This window comes from Canis lupus, chromosome 30 (genome assembly GCF_003254725.2).
Source record: "Canis lupus dingo isolate Sandy chromosome 30, ASM325472v2, whole genome shotgun sequence".
Lineage (NCBI taxonomy): Eukaryota > Metazoa > Chordata > Mammalia > Carnivora > Canidae > Canis > Canis lupus.
In genome coordinates, this window is record NC_064272.1 from 39406562 (window position 1) to 39427174 (window position 20613).

The window sequence follows — 20613 nt, forward strand, 5'->3', positions numbered from 1 at the left end:
GTGTGGAGTCTGCTTCAGATTCCCTCTCCCTCTCTCTCTCTCTCTGCCCCTCCTACTTGACTCTCTTTCTCTGCCTAAAATAAATAAAGCTTTAAAAAATATATGTGTTAATTGGCTATGTTATGAATAAGACTTCTACTCAATAGTAGGCCACTAGTAGTACGTTTGGGAGGAGCTAAATTTATGTGCAGATTCTTTACTGCATGAGGGGCAGCACCCTGAACCCCTCCATTGTTTCAAGGGTCAACTGTACTTTAACCAAAGCAACATATCACAGCCGGTTGAATGCAGAAACACCCATGAGAATTCAGCTGTCTTCCATTAAGCCAGATTTTAAAAGATTTGAAAACAATATTATTTAGGTTACTATTTTGAAAGGGTTTATTATTTTTAAATGAACTGGTAACTTTTTAAATTTTCTCATTTTTAATTTCTAATATCAACAAGTAGAATTCACATAAACAAGAGCCCTTGCACTCCTCAGTAATTTTTAAGTGTAAAGGAATCCTGAGAACAAAAAATTTGAGAACTTCAGAGACAAACTGTGAAGAGGCTTGCATGATATGTTGAAATATTGGGCCCTTGTAGATTTTGGGGCAGAAACAGTTTTTAAGGAGGAAAGTAGTGTGACTTTTTAAATTTTTTAATTTTCTTTCTAAGATTTTATTTAATCTTTCCACCCAGTATGGGGCTTACACTCTCGACCCCAAGATCAAGAGTCACATGCTCCACTGACTGAGCCAGCCAGGTGCCTCAACTTTTTTTTTTTTTTTTTTTTTAATAAACTCTCTATTGGTACAATTGAAAATGGGCTAGAAAGTGGGAATACTAGTGACAGGGATACTAGTCAAATTTTGACTCAGGAATATATCCATTGGCTCTCTGGCTAGTCGGCATCAAGAGAAGTTAGTTTGATGGTTATTCTGGTCTCTGATCAGGTAGGAATCCCTCCACTATTGTTTTGAGAAGCAATAGCCTATCTACCATCTCTGCAACTCTTTGGTGTCCATAGTATGGAAATAATATTACATAGTAAGAAAAATGCAAGCACTGGAGTCAGACTAAGATTTGAATTCCATCTGTACCACTGGTAGTTTTGTGAGTTTTGACACCCTCTCTAAGCTGAAGATCCCTAGCCTGTATGATAGTGATAATAATATCTCATGGAGCTACTGTGAGGACTAAATTGACATCTGTAAAGCATCTAGCAATAGGGTTGCCATCTTTACAAATTCCTTGTAGGGCACCAGAATTTAAGATAATCCTTGCTGAGTGTCTTGCCCCTATGGTATATTTTTAGAACGGCCGAGTGTTCTTTCTTAAACGTAAATCCAAGCATTTACATGACTGAAGACCCTATATATGTGACCTTTGTCACCTGTTGTGTCTGACTCTTTTTTTTTTTTCCTTTGTCACCTGTTTAATCTTATTTACCTGCTTACTCTTGAACCTCAGTTATTCTGGCTTCCCTTCTTTCGCAGTGCCTTGTTTATAAGGTTGACCATGAGATCAGTCACCTATCACTATAGGACTACCTTTTAATGGATACCACCTTAAAATGGGTCCTTTTATTTATTTTCGTTTTAAAGTTTTTGTGAGTTAAAAAATAAATAAATAAAGTTTTTGTGAAAGAAAATTTTAAACATGGGACGCCTGGGTGGCTCAGTGGTTGAGGATCTGCCTCCTGCTCGGAGCGTGATCCTGGAGTCCTTGGATTGAGTCCCCCATCAGGCTCCCTGTGGGGAGCCTGCTTCTCTCTCTGCCTGTGTCTCTGCCTCTCTGTGTGTGTCTCTCATGAATAAATAAATAAAATCTTCTTTAAAAATTTTTAAAAAGAAAAATTTAGGGATCCCTGGGTGGCGCAGTGGTTTGGCACCTGCCTTTAGCCCAGGGCGCGATCCTGGAGACCCGGCATCGAATCCCACGTCGGGCCCCTGGTGCATGGAGCCTGCTTCTCCCTCTGCCTATGTCTCTGCCTCTCTCTCTCTCTCTCTCTCTGTGACTATCATAAATAAATAAAATTTTTAAAAAAAATTCTAAACATATACAAAAGAAGATAAATTGGTAAAATGAACCACCATTTACCCCAAAACACACTTCAACAATTATCAGTTTATGGTCAGTCTTGATTAATCTATACATTTATTTCCTTCCCTCCCCCCTTTATTTTGAAGCAAATCCCAGACATTTCATTTGTAAATGTTTCAGTATGTATCTCCAAAAAGAAAGGTGTTTGTTTGTTTGTTTTCCCATTATGACCATATACCAGGAAAGATTCTTCAAACTTTAAGGGCTAACTCCTGGCTAAACAGCATCTGGTATCAAGATTTTAAGTACTGGATATAGTCTGATGACTCTATCCCTGACTTCTTCATGATTCACATACTTACCCATTTGGCATTTCCACATGAACATGAAATAGAGGATGTCTCGAAACCTATCCAAAACAAGTCTCTATTTTTCCCTACAAATCTGTTCTTCTATCCCAAGTCTTCCCTTCTTGGTAAATGGTCCCACCATCCATCCAGTTACTCCAGAAAACTAGGAATCATCCTTAGTGCTTCTTTTCCCCTCACTCCCCACATGCAAAATATCAGCAATCATACCACCATCATCTCATTTGATTTTCCTTCTCCGTTTAGGAAAAGTATTTTCCTAATTGATCTCCCTGCCTTAATCTCTTGCCCCCCCCCCTTTTTTTTTAAGATTTTATTTATTTATTCATGAGAGACGCACAGAGAGAAAGACAGAGACACAGGCAGAGGGAGAAGCAGGCCCCATGCAGGGAGCCTGACACAGGACTCGATCCCGGGTCTCCAGGATCACACCCTGGGCCAAAGGCAGCGCTAAACCACTGAGCCACCCGGGCTGCCCTCTCTTGCCCCTTCTAATCTAATCTCTCTAGTATAGATCAAATCAGATCCCATAGTGTCAACACAGTGAAGGAAGTTCATACATAATATGACCTCTGCCTACCTGTTCAACCTATCTCCTACTCATCCCCTTGTTCATGAACTTCTCACAATACAGTTTTCTTTCTTTCTGCTCTTCAAACATAATCCTTTTTTTATCAGCTATTCTCTCTCTCTGGAATGCTTTCTTCAGATCTTTGTATGGCAGGCTCCTTGTCATTCAGTTATCTCTCCACCTAAGAGAGAGAGCAGGAGGTGGGGGACAGAGGGAGAGGGAGAGAAAGTCCCAAGCAGGCTCCCTGCCCAGCACGGAGCCTGACCTGGAGCTCGATCTCATGACCCTGAGATCATGACTTGAGCTGAAGTTAAGAATTGGACACTTAACTGAGCCTCCAAGGCACCCCATTCAGTATCAATTTAAATGTCACTTCCTCAGAAGATTCTTCACTGACTGCCCATTCTTAAGAGACTTCCCCCTCGGTCATTCCCTGTCACATCATCCTTTTTTATTTTAGATTTTTTCATATGTTTATCACTTTTTTTTTTTTTTTTACACTATTCCATCTTATTTAACTCTTCCCTTCTGGATTCAATTTCCTTCTTCCTGAAGGATGTCTTTTTAGTAGCCTTTTCAATAAGCTGTGTGGTAAATTTATTGTTGACTAAAATCACCTTTATTCTATAATTGGTAGGCAGTATCTATTGCCAATCACAAGTCCTTAAAATTTAGCTCAAAATTTTTTTCTGATCAATTAGAAAACCTTAGCAATGCCTAAGAAAATAACTGTAACTCACTCAAAATAACTAATACTCCCAGCCAAAGTTAAGGATCTCATTTGCCCACATAATGGCCTTTTTTGGCTAACCTTTCTAGCATCATCAGCCCTGAACATCATGTTCCTAATTAGCAAAGACCCCCAGCATATGTTTCTGCGTATCATGTAAGTCTGATTTCTCTAGGACTCCCAGAAACATCTCAAGAATTCAACTATGCCTCTGACTGCTGGGATTTTGTCCAAACCTCTGCCAACTTCTGTTTTGGACAGGCAGATAAGATTTGGCATACCTTTGATCCCTTAGGACTACCCTTCATCTGTATAAGCCCTCCCTTTATCATTCCAAGATCTTTTTGATCTTCTTAGAGTCCTTAGAACTAAGCTGTATTCCTCAATAACCCAGCAGTCAATCCTAGGAGTCTTCTAATCCACTTCAGGATTCAAGGATATGGACCAAAAGTTGGAGAACTGTGGCCTGCAAGTCACCTGTTCTCTAAATGAAGTTTTATTGGAAAACAGCCACACTCATTCGTGTGTATGTTGTCTATGGCTACTTTTTGCACTTCTAATAGCAAGGTTAGGTGCAGCAGACACCATATGGCCTATACAGCCTAAAATATTTATTATGGACTCTTCCCAGAAAAAGTTGGCCAAGTCTCTGAACTAAGCTCAAATATCTGATTGGCCTGTGGTTATCAGGCATGTTGGTGGCTGGTATCCATTCTATCCAAACACTACACAGGTTTGCAATTTGCTGAAGTACCCAGAGCCGGGGTCTCTTTATGTACATGTATGTATGTGCATATAGTATGAAGAAAAGTAAGCACTTTTTAGACTGTGGTAGAATGGAATGTCTTTCTCTCTATAAAGTTTAGTTAGAAACTTGACATATTTTTAATGCTTATGCTCCAGTTATATCTTAATTTGCTTGATCTCTACTAAGAGAATCCTATCAAAGTCATCTTTTCATGCTTAGGACCAGACTGGCCTCTGAAAATCAAATTCCTATTTCTCATAAAGATTTAAAAAAAAAATTGAAGACAGAAGCTGAAAGTAGCTGCTTGATCTCCTGATCACATATTCCTTCCTCTAAAGAAGCTTCTGGACTATAAGCATTTATAAAGATCACATCTGCATTTGCTGACACACTGTTCCTAAAGTTAGATTGAATTCATAAAGCCCTTACTATTGAAATTTTAAATAATCATGTTTTACAAAGAGCTGATAAATCTCTTTGTCCTAATCACAGAATGATGCAGAATGGTTGTGTTTGTGCGCACCATGATGGGGTGGTCTTCAGACAGCTTTACATCCCTTTCCCTTATAGAAGATGATAAAACTCCAGAGAAGTAAGCCACTTGCTGAGAGTCTCATAATGAATATATTCCAAAGTGAATATTCCAGCTGAGACTTCCCCCACCTTTGGGGTCAGTTTTGTTTCCTTGTTCGCCTAATGTATCTGAAGTTAAACTCCAGGATCTTACTATATAATTCTTAAAACACTTTCACCCACATTATCTCAGTTGTCCCAATATCTATGACAGTGCATCCTTCCTATTTTATAGGGCACAGAGAAACGAAGGCTCATCAACATTCCCAGCGCTGCTATGCCAGGAGGTTGCAGAGCCAGACTTTGACTTCAGAGGTGTTTGGCCCCTAAGTGGTTTTTTTTTTTTTTTTTTTCACTCTTGCTGGTGATTGCTGAGCCTGCCATGTCTTTTATAAAGTCGGCCTGAATGCAAGAAGGTGGTACGTCTGTGACCAGTAAGGGATAGGTACTGATTCATTGAGCTGTCAAGCAGCTTTAAGGTACTCAACATTGGCATAGTTGAACATAGTTGTTCATTCTCTTCAGAGCACTTTATATGAATTTCCTAATTAATACATACTCCTATAAATGTCACTATACTCATTTTATAGATGGATGGGAGGCAGGGGCAGAGTAGCCGTGGTGGCAGTGCTGCGATGAAATTCGGGTTTCTAATTTCCAGGCCTGTATTCAGACCTCTAGGCCACAGTTTCAGCCAGTGATTATTTAGCATAACTGCAGTACAGTATTGATTAGAGTTATCAGGTAATATTTAAAGGTTTAATTCCAGCACAAGCAGTTGGTTCTTATATGGTGCTTCTATAATGGTGATTTGTTAGCAGCAGGGAGAAAGGCTTGCCAAAAAACACAACACGAGGACAGCAGTGCACGCCGATCAGCTCCCCACCCCCACTCCTTTCTGTGCTGCTGGCACATGGATGGAGCTCCAGTCTGCATCAGGGAGATGTCCTGCTCCACATTGGAACCTGTCCTGACCCCATTCTCCATAGTGGTACAGGACAAAGTTTTACTGGGAGGAGTGTGGATCCAGATCCTTAAGTGACATCCTCGGGTGCTTTGCTGTTTAGATCCCACCTGATTCGATTCATTCAATAGCTATTTACTGAGTGTTTGCTGTAATTCTCAGTCTCTTTGTATGAGTCTACTCAGGTTACCATAAATAAAATACCACAGACTTAAACAACAAAAATATATTTGCTCACAGTTCTGGAGGCCAGAAGTCCAAGGTCAAAGTTCCAGTTGAATTGGTTTCTGGTGAGGGCTCTCTTCTTAGCTTACAGAACGGTCACATCCTCGCTATGTCCTCACTGGGGTTTCAAGCTTCAACATATGAATTCGGGGAGGGGGGACACAAACGTTCACCCAAAACACCTGCTGTGGGTGTTCAGAGAAGGAAGAGTCCCTGCGGGCACAAAGACCTCTTGGGCAGTGTGAGGCCTAAGGAGTCTTCAATGACTGTCTGGGTCTGAAATGGATGGAGAGAAGGGAGGCAGCTCTAGGAGGGAAAGTAGCTTCAGCAAAGATGGGGAATATGGTGTGTCCAAGAGACAGGGAGTTACAGTGTGGACACACATTGGGTTTGTGTTTTGGAAAGTTTGGAATAAGGCTGGAAACATACATTGCAGCCTCATTGTGCAAGGCCTTGAAGAACCGTAGGTAGTTCAGATGCGACCTTGATGGGTCACAAGGATGTGGAACAGAGGAACAGCAGAACAAAACAGAGATTCTAGGAAGAGAACCGTGGCCAGCTAAGTAGAGGATACAGGTCTGAGGTCCCCTGCTGGTAGCAGCTTTCTCAGTCAGAGGGGTCTGCCCTTCGTGCTCATCCCGTCCTCTGTTGATACTAGGGAATTGAGGTGGCGCTGCCTGTCGGGACTCTCAGCCTATCGCTGCTGTCACAGATGCCGCTGCTTACTGTCAGAGATGACTTTCTCCAGCCAGGGCTTCAAATAAAAATCGTCGGTGTCATACTAGACCAAATCCTTATTTTCTAACATTTTGTGAGTTTGTATAATTGTATTCAAAGAATAAACCCCAGAAGGTAAGGATTAGTTTCAAACAGCACACACACACACACACCCTTTTTTAATAGCCCATTGTGAATCTCTCATCTGTGACTATTTAAATTATTTTATTTCCCTTTATGTCACTTCTGGGCTATATCACTTCTGAGCAGTGATGCTCATAACTTAAAATTTTCTTACTTTTTGCATCTTGATCCTTTTTATACTTCTTGCCCTGTTCTCCTGGGGAAGGGGACGTAAATATACTTTCTCAGAGTGTGGCCCAAGGACCAACTGTGTCAGAATCTCCTGGAGTGTTTGTATAAATTCTGATTCCTGGGCCGTCCTCCAGAGCTGTTAAATCCGTCCCTGGGGGGTGGGAGCCGCAAGTCTGCATCTTTGCCAATTCTCAAGGTAATTCTTAGGCACGTTAAAGCCTGATAACAATTGACATAGTGTTTTAGAACATTGACTTTGAGATCACTCAGACCTGGATTTGAATCCTGCTTTCACCATTTATTAGTTCTATTGTCTTGGGCGAGCTCTGCTTCTGGTTACCTCATCCATAAACTGAGAAGCAGAATAGTATATCTTTTTAGAGCATGGATCCTAGATCTGAACTGCTGGGTTTTTGTTTTTAAAGATTTTATTTATTTATTCATGAGACACATGGAGAGAAAGAGTGGCAGAGACACAGGCAGAGGGAGGAGTAGGGTCCATGCAGGGAGCCCCACGTGGGACTCGTGGGACTCGATCCCAGGCCTCCAGGGTCACGCCCTGGGCTGAGGCAGAGCTAAACCGCTGGGCCACCCGGGCTGCCCACTGCTGGGTTTTAATCTCAGCTTTACCAGTTGTGTTACCTGAGGCAAAGGACTCCCTCCCCCGACCCCAAGGGCAGACAGGCAGTTGGGGGAGATAAGAGGAAAGTGGAAAAGGTATAGTGACTTGCTTCTCCAGTGCTTCTGGGCATGCCTAAAAAGTCAAGGGCCCAGATCCTCCCTTGAGTAGTCCCTCTTGGAGAGGCTTGTATTTTCTCCTAAATCTTGCTTTTTCAGGAAATATACATCAGGATCTCATACCATTCTTTAGAAGTGAGCCAAGGCCTAAATGATGATGAGAAGCTCTTCCTGTAATTCTCTTATTGAGAAAGCCTTCTTTTATTGCTCTTTTCCAAGATTGGTTTATCTTTTCTGTTAATTAGCACAGATACCATTCTGACTTTGAATTTCATAGTATTTTAAAACTGTAATTTTTCTTAGTATTATGAAGATGACAGTGATTTACAGTGGCCTGTGTTTTTATCTGCTTTGCTGTCTTACGGTCTGGTGCCTTAAAGACATTTTTAATTTGCTATTCGTATCTGTTTTAAAAAGAAAAAAAGTGAAACCATGCAGTGTCTGAAAATTAGAGTCTATTCAAGACCTTGCACATGGCTGCCAGTCTTCCCCATTCCAAGACCTTGCCACTTCATTCACACCAGTAAGAGCACCTTTGTTTGACCAGCCTCTGGCAGACATGTTAGGAAGAACTCATGAGATCTCAGTTAAAGGTTAATCTCTATTCAGGAGAAGAAGTTTGAAGTTTTCATTGGAAGACTACAGAAGGCTTAGTGGAAAATTGGAGACACTAAGATAGTGATCAGTGGACACAACACTTTTCTACCTGAGAATGCCAGAAATTGGAAAATGTAGCAAAATCAAGTTGATGACCTGGAAACTAAGATAGGATTACGAAATGTCACATTGGCGGGGGTTATAGAGACAGGAAGAGATGGAGATTTTCCTCCTTCTGATAGATTAAAGGTGAGAGATTTGATAAGTTTGAACTCTCCACATGTGTTGGTATATATTCCATTTCTGCAAATGTCCATCACCCCCAGCAACCCCAGAAATATGCAGCTCTGAAGACAGTTAACAAAATTGTGATATGCTGTTTCTGATATGCTTTGATCTGAATTTTAGGGGTAAAAAGAGGTTTTGAAAATCACACATTTGTTAATTGACTGTCTTGAGCAAATAGAGACACATGTCATTGCCAAAGAGAGCTAGCAAATGGGAATTTAGAATACCATTTGCCCAAAGAGGCAGATAGTCTGTAGAAGCTTGATTTCATTTACTGTCCCTTCTGAAGCTGAATGGAAGTGGTTGGGTTTGAAGATAAAGTTGAAATTGTGGAAATACTTGGATGCATAAAGGACGCTAATGCGGAATTTGATTTGCCTTTTTAAAAAGTACATTCAGACATTTAACAGAATTTTTACAAAAATCTGTCTGGAATGAATCTGCCAGGCAAAAAAAAAAAAAAGATCATTTTTATTTGATGGTGTAATGATTAAACCTACCACCTGGGTAAGCCAAGGGAGCTTCCTACAGGAGATTGCTTGTGCAGCTTTGAATTATGTATGAATGTTGCAGACTGATGAGAGATAACCTTACCAAGGGATTCGTTTGTATAACAGACCAACCTGTAACCATGTTACGGTTTCCTTTGAATACCTTAAGTTCATTCTCCACGTTTGGAAAATGAGATGTCTTTGTGGAGATCATGATGTGATATTTTAAGTGTCGGGTCATATATTCCAAATCTCAATTATAAACTGGTCATTAATGAAAAAGTCGATTGAAATGTTTGAGCTCCAGGCAAACTTGTGTTGTTTTCCATAATGAAAACAGAGTGGATGCTCCTGGAGAAGAGCAGGCTAAATCACTGTTTGACCCAGCCTGACAATTAGAGACCTCGATGTCAACGCCATAGTTACTTAGACATCCTACCTACCGCTAGAGAGCTGGGGATTGTTTCAATATTATTTTAACCAGTAGAAATAGAAAAGCCACAACTTCTTCTTTGTGGGCCACTTATCAGTTAATAGTTCTGTTTTGTAGCAATGAATATCAGATTGTACTCACCTGAAAAAAATATATAGTTATCCTTGTATATCAAGATATACTAAGATATAGTGTATCAGAAATTCTAGTAGCTTTCTTGTCATTTCATTTTTTTTTTTTAAAGATTCCATTTATTTATTCATGATAGTCACAGAGGAGAGAGAGAGAGAGGCAGAGACACAGGCAGAGGGAGAAGCAGGCTCCATGCACCGGGAGCCCGACGTGGGATTCGATCCCGGGTCTCCAGGATCGCGCCCTGGGCCAAAGGCAGGCGCCAAACCGCTGCGCCACCCAGGGATCCCCCTTGTCATTTCATTTTAAAGATTTTTTTTTAAACCTGTCTCATGGATGAAATAGGGGAAATTTTCATTTTGTTCATTATCTCCTTCCTGATGTTTGTTTGTACAGATGATCAAGTAACAGGGAATCAGAACCTGGTTCTCTGCTTCCCATTTTTGGTGTTTTCTCCATTATCTTAAATATTTCTAGATGAAAATCAGGATGTATATTAAAATTAGTGGTGTCTGAAAAAAATATTACCAGATGAAATACTGGTGGTGAACCCAGTTTGTTAGGAGAGAAAGTCTGTATTTGGAAAGTGTCATTTTACTATTTGGGAGGGCTTTCTAACTTCATATCTAAATATGAAACAAGAAATGGTTAAAAGTTATATTCTCTTATAAAATTAATATGCCTTAGATAAATTGTCAGATTTTACCTCCTTCTTTCTTCCTAGACAACTTGTCTGTTGATACGTAGTGACTGAGTCAACCTTTTCTGGTGCTGTTCTCAGTTCTTTCTCATTTTTTAGTCATAGCATGTTACCACATCTAAGCTTGAACCCTCAAAGCCTCTCCCTTTCCCATCTCTCTTTTACCATTTTCATCATACAAAGAGCTCTTCCTCCTCAAGCATCAAGACGTGACATACGTGTTTTTTTTTTTTAAATTCTTCCTTTTAGACTCTGCTGTCACTGCTGATTAAACATCTTAGCATCCATTTGCAATTCCTTGTGATTTTACTTTCATCAGCTCTCTTTGCACGGCGCTTTATAGTTGATGATTATTTTAATTGGTGACTTAATATACCAGTGTACTTATTTAAAATGTGCTTATGAAAACTAATCTTTATGTGGAATGTAGGTTGTGCTGCCCTGATCCTCAAAGAGTTAATAAAACTAGTTTTCACTTTGCTTAGCTCCCCAGAGGTAGTTTGGCACATTTCCCAGACCAAACCCGTAAGGTAAAGGTCAAGGTGCAGTGGCTGATATTAAGGTGCAGAATTCGAAGCTAGTATCTTACCCACCTTGTAGTCACCCTGAGCTCAGTGGGATCTCTGGTACCTCAGAGCTTCAGAACATGATTAACAGACCGAAGAAGGCCCTGTGGAATATCCTTTAATGGGGAATTGTATGAGTGAGTACAGTGGGTGAGTCTTTAACATTTCTTGCTTTTTAGCATCCGTGTTTTGTTTTCGGAAGCCGTCAGGAGCACAGAGCCACGCTTCGTGTATGTGGGGAGCAGGCCCAGGGAATTCCTCGTGGTTTAAGAGCAGCGACTCTTCCCGTGGTTTTCGCGGCAGCCGAGGCACTGTAAATAGCCCATCCCTTGGGAGGAAAACAGACAAGGAGGGGCAGAGTCGTGGCTTCTGAACCAACCTTTACCAATCCCTTTTGATAATGGAAAAGAGAGCTTTCTTTTAGTAATAATGAGACTGGGGCAAGAGAAAAGGCAAGAGTAAGTCTGGAGAAGTTAGGAGCCTAAAAATAGCATTTTAGGAAACCTCTTCAATTGACTCTAAAATAAGAGAATGTCACTTTATATATGTACTTTGAAATCAGAAATGGCCTACATTAACTTTTGCCCAGTAAAGATCATTTTCCTTCTCCTGAAAGCATGTTGATAATTACTCAGTGATCTACAATCTTGACACTAAATGGTGTCAGAGAGGGTCTCAGCAGTGTCACTTTATTTTGTCTTTGCTAATGCATGGAAGGAAAGGCCCCTTCTTACCTTGATTTTACAATGCTCCATATTATGAGAAACCAGTTTTGTTTGGAGCCTTTCTTTTGGGTTGATGACCCAGAGGCAGTATGCTTTACTGTGTGAGGCCTCCTTTACATAAAACACCCTCCTGGCTGCTAGTGGAGCGGTTCCTTTCCACCTTACCACTGTCCTGGAGAGCCAGATACCATAAAGGAACTTCTAGCTCATTGCTTATTTTCAGTATAGAGAAACCTCTGGCTTTGCCAGCTTTGAAAAAGTATTTTTTGAAGTTGTAGATCCAGCAGACTTCAAGGCTTATTTTTCTGTTCAGACACATGCATAATTTCCATAATGAAAGATTGATAAGAAGGTACTCCTTCTCAGATCTACTCCCTTAAATCCACGGGTGATATATGTTGTAATGACACATGATCAAACAAAGCACCTCTTTTCAAGAAACTTGTAAATGTCACCATGATTTACTGCCACTTGAAAATCCGGAAATAACATGTAATTGTATGTTTGCTTCGCAGGAAGAAGGGTTGGTGAGCATATGACAGTCTAAGAACACTTTCAGAAACCATTAAAGATGCCTGATTTTGAATTTATTTTATTGGCTAGCCCAGTGAGGTTTTCTAACTAGGCTAGTTTTTTCTACCAACATTTAATGACCATTCCATCCCTTCGTACTTATAGCAACAGAATTGACAGTTTAGGCAGGATGGGAAGTGGGGAAGATTGGAAGAAATAGCTATAAGCAAATGAGCAAGCAGGCAACAGTGAAACAAGGTTGGAAACACATTGGACGCCACATTGTGGTATGGAGCCCACAGGATCTTTCAAATTCATTTTAGTAGATAATAACTAGAATGCAGAACTTTCATTTCCATTTACTTTGCTGCATGCAGGCAGGCAAAGGTTGATGCTTCTGTCCTCCTGGCAACAAGACTTTCCTGGCCTCAGTTTACCTACTAAAACAATTGCTTAACTTCCTTATTTAGTCTAATCTCACCTTTATTCCTGATCCTTTACTAAATACTTTAGCATGTATTAAATGCTATATACGAAATAAGTCTATATAGTAAATTATTTGATATTTGCTAGAGTATTACAGAACTATAGTAGATATAGTAAGTATGCTAAATGCCTAACTAAGCACTCGTGTATTTTGTTTTTAACTAGTTAAGCATTCAGCTTTCTCCATCACTACCATCACCACCTCCTGCCTTAAAAAAAAAAAAAACAATCTTACCTTCTTACTCTCAAGCTTCCCTCTGAGTTTACCGTACCTTCTCTACCAAACTGGATTCTCAATATGTCAAATAGAAGGATCAGCCTGCCTGAAGGACTACACTGTATTCAGACAAGTATTTTAGGCCTTATGACCCATTGCTGTGACTCTAGGGCTAGTTATTTGCATTTATGGCAAGTAGATGTCTTCCATAAATCTAAATTTTAGCAAGACCTTTGAATGCCACTTGTGACCACAGTCTGATTTGTTTCAGTCACAAGACCCATGAAGTGACAGAAGATCTTTCTCCTCGGGATTCAAGATCTGTTGCTGTGAAGCAAGATGACGGAGGCTGCACTTCTATCACAGCAGCATCGCCCCCACCTGAACTGGAAAGAGAAGAGGAAAAAGAAGATGTTTCAGATACTGTCGACCTGAATCCCTGTAGTGCAACCTATAGCAATTTAGGTAAGTGGAAAATGTCATGTAAATAGTATTTAAACTTTGCCTTTTTATGCAGTATCCAAATACTGCATTTCCCTGGAGAGACGGTTTTTATTGCGCAGGAAGCAAAAGTTGGACAATTGGAGCCATAAGTTTTCTTTTTTCTGGTTTTTGTTTGTTTGTTTAAATTCCAGTTACAGCGCACCTGGATGGCTCAGTTGGTTAAGCATCTGCCTGCCTTCAGAGCTGAGGTCATGATCCCAGGGTCCTGGGATTGAGCCCTGCATCAGGCTCCCTGCTCAGCAGAGAGTCTGCTTCCCTTTCTCCCTCTGCCTCTCCTCCTGCTTGCACTCTGTCTCTCTCTCAAATAATTTTTTTTAAATCTATATTCCAGTTAGTTACCATACAATGTGACACTAGCTTCCAGTGCACAACATAGTGATTCAGCTTCCATACAATACTAGGTGTGAAGCCATAAATTTTAATTCACCTCAGAAAAAGTCCTGGTGTTAACCAGGCATATATTGAACACCTGCTACCATAAGTCCTGTCCCATGGTCCCTGCCTTGAGGGACTCACCTCGAGAATTTCAGTATTATATAATAACTGCACTGATAGAAATACCCGTGGAATATGTTTTATATCACACAGGAGAGAGTGTCAAAGATGCCTTCCTGAAAATAGTTCCTGAACTGATTTATCAGTTGGCAGAGGGAAGAAAGAGTGCTCCAACCCAAGGCAACAGCATAAGCAAAAGCATGGTGCATTTGGATACCACAGCCATTTAGTCTTGCTAAAATATGAACTGAAGTTAGGCAAGATCATGCGTTTCAAGCTAAAATCTTAGGCTTTTTTTGCTCTTTGTGATAGTAACTGATCAAGAGGTTTTAAGCAAGGGAAAAATGTGATTACATTGGTGTTTTAAAACATCCACTTTACAGGCTGCCATGAGAGGATGGATTAGAGCTGAAGTATTAAGTATTTGGTAGCCTGAAGTCTGGTAGTTGTGTACTTTGGCGGGACCACGTACGAGATGAGAAAGGCCTTGCCTAAGATAGCGTGAGGGGGAACAGTTAACAGATTTAAGAGGCAAAATGCATAAGGCTTAGTGGTTAATTTGATCTGAAAATGATGTGAAGAATCGAGGATAAATCTCAGATATCTGTCTTGGAACAGGCAGGCTCAAAGAAGTACTATTACTAGGAGTGTTTAGGCCGAGGCTGGGGGGCCATCTCTCAGAGCTGTGGTGAAGAGGAATCCGACGGCACAAAGAGGACGGGACTGAGTTCCCTCGAAGGTGCCTGCCAGTGCAAAGGTTCTTCAGTTTTCCGATCATCTTCACTCTCCTTCCTTGAGTACCCAGTGACTTTTGACCTGTCTGCTTTCCTTGAGTGTCTCATAGTTTTCTTTTCTCCTCAAAAGCAAAGCCTGGGGCTAGGTAAGGACTTTTCATTGCTGTTCTCCCATGAAGTCAGGAGAGAGGTGAGTGGCGTGAGTTGGACAACCACATGCACAGCGCTAGCAAGATCCTTGTGGACCTCTGACCAACTCAGACCTGTTTGGAAATCAGTGGCATATAATATCAAAGCATTCTTTTGCCTAGTTTCTCATCTCCCTTCTTTGTCTTTTTCCTTCAACAGGTTATAGTAAGGAAAAATTATTCTAAGATCAGTTAGTGTACTTGGAAATAGAGGCAAAAAGGTTAAAGTAATACTGTGGGAGAAATGCACTAATATGTTCTTTGGGGAAGCTCATCATAACAATCCACATGTGGTTGAAAATACATTTTATAAGGAAAAGACTCCCATTCTAAGTTCTAGAAGCCTTCTATGATTTGTGTGTTGGGGAGAACATAACTACAGTTTACCCAGGCGACCATCTTGGATACCATTTTCCAGTTGGAATTATACTCAAACAGCTTATTGTACTTTTCCCATTCTTTTATATTTTATGAAGCATCCTATAAGATGCAAGAATTAGTGCTTATTTACTATAGTATACTCTCAGCCTAATATGTCAGCCTATCTTTCAGACATTCTTTTTGCATCAAAATTTCTTTCATGTTGCCCTCAGTAAAAGATACACTAAATATTACTGATTGTATGGCATCTCTTTAAAAAATACGCATCAACTGGGGTGCCTAGCTGGTTCAGTCAGTAGAGCGTGCGACTCTTGATGTTGGGGTTGTAAGTTCAAACCCCACGTTGGGTGTAGAGATTACTTAAAATTTTTTGAGAACACCTTTTTTTTTTCCAAAGATTTTATTTTTTTATTTGAGAGAAAGAGTGAGCGAGAGAGATAGAGCCCAAGCAGGAGGGAGGGGCAGAGGGAGAGGGAGAAGCAGACTTCCTACTGAGCAGGGAGCCAAATGTGGGACTCCATCCCAGAACCCGGGATCACTACCTGAGCTGAAGGCAGATGCTTAACTGCTTAACCAACTGAGCCACGCAGGGACCTCTAAAAAAAAAAAAAAAAAATCTTAAAAAAATATCCATCAGCCAACATCAGTTAAAGTTTATTATTTTATCTTATTTGTCTTCTCAGTTATGTAGATAATTAGAAAAAATAGAGGCTTACTTCCATAAATATTCCAAGTGCCTCACATATATTAACTCATTAATCTTCCCAATGACCTTAGGAATTTTGATCCCCATTTTTCAGATGAGGATAGTGAGTCAGAGTGCCGTGCTCAAAGTCACAGAACCAATAAGGATTGCACCAAGAATGGAACCTTCTTAGTCTTAACCATGACTGTAATGAGCATAACCACTAAATTCTTGTAAAATACTGAAGGACTGCAGCTGTCTTCCATTTTTTTAAGTCCTCTACATCAAAAGATTATGATTACTTAGAATACAAAAAATACTATGTTATAGATGCCCCATCAGAAAGATGGCTTTATACCTATTGCTTTTAAAAGTATGTGATACTCATAAAATGTTGCCTTGTTTTCCTTAAGTGCTTAAGTGGCTGTCCTTGATTCCATAGGGTATGACCCATGGTTAGCTGCTTCTTTGGGAAGATTTTACTATGTGAATAAAATAAAAACTAAGTAATAGGTATGGTTGACACCAGCAGTTCTACAACTGAGGGATTTCTAATTTTTTGTTTTGTTCTTGTTTTCTTCCTAATGAAACAAGTATTATGACATTTGGAACTTACCTTTTTCAATATTTTCAATAAATCATTTGCAGGAAATTGTAAACTATCGCTTTGAGTAATTTCTTATGATTTGAAGTCGTAGGAGCTTATTTTAAAATCTGTATGTTTAAAAAAAAAAATAAATAAAATCTGTATGTTTAAAAATGGAAAGGAAACAATACTTGTTAATGTAATAGCCTTAGATCCTTTTAAATAGACTGGAACCATTCTGTAAATACCACATTCTTTCGTTTGTTGTTGTTTGTTTGTTTGTTTGTTTGTTTGTTTGTTTGTTTGTTTCAAATGAGGAAGAGGATGAATAACAGACCAGTGGAAGAAATTGAGGGAAGAAAGTTAAGGGTTACCATTATTTTTACTATGGCATTTATTTCTGAAAATTACATTTGTAAAGTGGATGTAGGAAGCACAGTAATATAGTAGGAAAAATACTTAACTTTGAGGGATCAACCAGATTTTGATTCAGAGGATAGCCATGTCATTGCCCACCTGTATGATTGTAGTTCAGCTATTTAGCATCCCTAAGCTTCAATTTCCTCATCTGAAATGAAGAAATAGTAACATCTACTTTGTAGGGCTGATGGTAAGAGAAGAACTTAGCATATAGAACTGTTTAATAATTATGAAGTTCATTTTTTTCTGGTTAAAAAAAGATAAAGGTATGGTGTTTTTTTGTACCATAAAATATACCTATTTCAAGTGTACAATTCAGTGATTTGTTGATAACTTTACTGTGGTATAACCATCACCATAAATCAGTTTTAGAACATTTTCATCCCCTCAATAAAATCCCTCACACCCATTTACAGCTAATCCATGTTCCACATGCAGTCCCAGAAAAACCACTAATCTACTTTCTGTATTTATGAACTTAACCTTTCTTGAACATTTCATATAAATGGAAAGATATGATATGAATGAATGATACAATATATGATGTGTTGTGTTTGGCTTCTTGCACTTAGCACAGTGTTTTTGAGGTTCATTCATGATGTAGTGTGTGTCCATAGTTTATTTCCTTTGACTGTGAATAGTATTTCATCAAATGGACATATCACATTTATCTATCCTTCACTGGTTGGTGGACATTTAGATTGTTTTGCAAATTTTGGATGTTATGAATAATGTTGCCATGAACATCCATGTGCAAGCCTTTCTGTGGGTATGTTTTAATCTCCCTTGGGCAATTTTGTAGGAGTAGAATTGCTAGGTAGTTTAATAGTTTTATCTTTAAATTTTTGAGAAACTTTTACATTGTATTTCAAAATGGTTTAACCATTTTACATTCCCCCCAGCAATGTGTAATGTTCCCAGCTTCTCCATGTCATCCGCACGTTGGTTATTGTAAGTTTCATTCTAGAGGGCATAAGATGGTATCTTATTGTGGTCTTAATTTGCATTTCTCTGATGAGTAAGGATGTTGAGCCTATTTTTATGTGCTTATTAATCAGAAATTCCTTTAAAAAATGTGAATTTCCTTTTTTTCCCCCTGATTTTTAAAATTTTATTTAAATTCAGTTAATTAACATATAACATATTACTGGTTTCAGAGGTAGAGGTCAGTGATTCATTAGTCTTACATAATACCCAGTGCTCATGATATCACTTGCTCTCCTTAATGTCCATCACCCAGGTACCCCATCATCCCATCCCCACCCCTCCAGCAACCCTCAGTTTCCTATAGTTAAGAATCTCTTATGGTTTGTCTCTCTGTCTGACTTCATCTTGTTTTATTTTTTCCTCTCTTCCCCTATGATCCTCTGTTTGATTCTTAAATTTCACATATGAGTGAGATCATATGATAATTGTTTTTCTCTGATAACTTAATATACTTAGCATAATATCCTCTAGTTCTATCCACGTCATTGCAAATAGCAGGGTTTCTTTCTTTCTTTCTTTCTTTCTTTCTTTCTTTCTTTCTTTCTTTCTTTCTTTCTTTCTTTCTTTCTTTTTTTTGATGGCTGAGTACTAGCCTACATATATATATATATATATATATACATATCCACATCTTCTTTATCCATTCATCTGTTGATGGACATCTGGCTCTTTTCATAGTTTTGCTGTTGTGGGCATTGCTGCTATAAACATTGGGGTGCAGGTACCCCTTCAGATCACTACATTTGTGTCTTTGGGGTAAATACCCAGTAGTGCAATTGCTGGGTCATAGGATAGTTCTGTTTTCAGCTTTTTGAGGAACCTCCGTACTGTTTTCCAGAGTGGCTGCACCAGCTTGCATTCCCACCAACAGTGTAAGAGAGTTAATTGTGAAGTTCCTTTATTTCTTCCCAAAGATATGCTGTTGTTTTCTCCTTCATGTACTTTCTCCTGTGTTCAATGTACTAGCCAGAAAATGTAGAATAGAGTGGAAATAATTTCAAGTGTTTGTTAGAAATGTTGAGAGGTGCCTTTGTGGCTCATTTGGTTAAGTGCCTGACTCTTGGTTTCAGCTTGGGTCCCATTCTCAGAGTTGCAAGATCGAGTCCTGCATCAGGCTTTGTGCTCCGTTCTCAGCTTGGAGTCTGCTTGTCCTCCCCCTGCTCCTCCTCCCATTTGTGTTCTCTCTCTCTCTCTCTCTCTCAAATAAATAAAATCTTTTAAAAATATATTACGTAAGCAGAACAAAATGTAAATTCAGAAAGTTTGGGGTTGCCTGCACAACTGAAGACTGACGTTGTGAGTATGATATAGGATACAGGACCCCCAAGGTCTGCTAATTATAGCAAAACAAAGGGACATGGTTTGGATTTGTTTCATAGTTCCCACACTTCTTAGATAGCTCTGAAAACTAATAAGTTGGAAAAACTCAATTGGAATGAGCCTTGATTACCCTACTTCAGAACCCCCCATTAGACCTCTACCCTTGATGACAGTGTTGTTACTCCACTGGGGTATAATAAAAGCTGTCCTGATTCAACCATTCCCTCAAAAAAGCTACTGACTTATGCAAACCATACCTTAGAACTACGTCTTTTTACCTTAGAGATCATTCTCCGGGGTTCATTCAGCTGCCTTTTTTCTTCTCCTTAACATAAATAAAGCAAACATTATTTTGTTTAAACTAGATTATTAGATTCTAGAGCTGTACTATCCAGTATAGTTGGTAGCCACTAGCCACATCTGGCTATTTACATTTAAATTCATTAAAATTCAGTGTCTTAGTCTCACTTGCATCATTTCAAGGGCTCAGTAGCCCCAGGTGATTAGTACGTATTATATTGGACATGCAGATACAGAAAGTTCTGTTGGACAGCACTGCTTTAAAGAATCAGTTATTTGGGGCATTTGTATTATCTTGGGTGGGCACAAAAATCTTATTGTTCTTTATGCAACTTGGAAGCTCCTTAAGAAGATTGCGCCTTACAGAATGATGATTTTACTCTGGTTGATGGTAATATGAAGTCACTGGACAAACCCTAACCTATAACATCTTAATCAACCTCAAGCTGATGTTAGCTGGGCATCAGCCATCCAAAATGATTTCCCAAAGTAATAGAATGTTTTTTCTTTTTCTTTTTCTTTTTTTTTAGAATGTTTTTTCAATCAGACCTTGAATGTTTTCCCCACATTTCTTTGTCTATCTCAAGATGTCTAGAAGAAATATCCCTCATTTTTTATATGGCGCACCTGACTACTCTACCAGCCTTCTAAAATCAGGAGCTCATAATAACTTTTACTGTGTTAGAAATAAGTCTGTGAGTTTAGCTTGCCTTCACTCACTTTGTAACTGAGTACTCTTCACATTGCTTTTTAAAAGTATCAAGTCTCTGTTGACAGATTCTTGGCTTACCTCTCTGTCTGTATGCCTACAACCTAGCACATTACCTAAAACATGCAGTAGGTACTAAGAACATGTTTGAATGAGGTCCCCAAAAGTGACTTTCGCAT

At 39.4% G+C, this 20613-nt stretch overlaps 1 protein-coding gene across 1 annotated transcript in view; it reads left to right on the forward strand.

Moving 5' to 3' along the window:
- The window catches only part of PEAK1 (pseudopodium enriched atypical kinase 1), a 293402-nt gene that overhangs the window by 228314 nt on the left and 44475 nt on the right, over positions 1–20613 (forward strand). Inside the window, 1 exon segment of the mRNA XM_049104348.1 lies at positions 13397–13590. Within this exon segment, the coding sequence (XP_048960305.1) occupies positions 13397–13590 (194 nt within the window).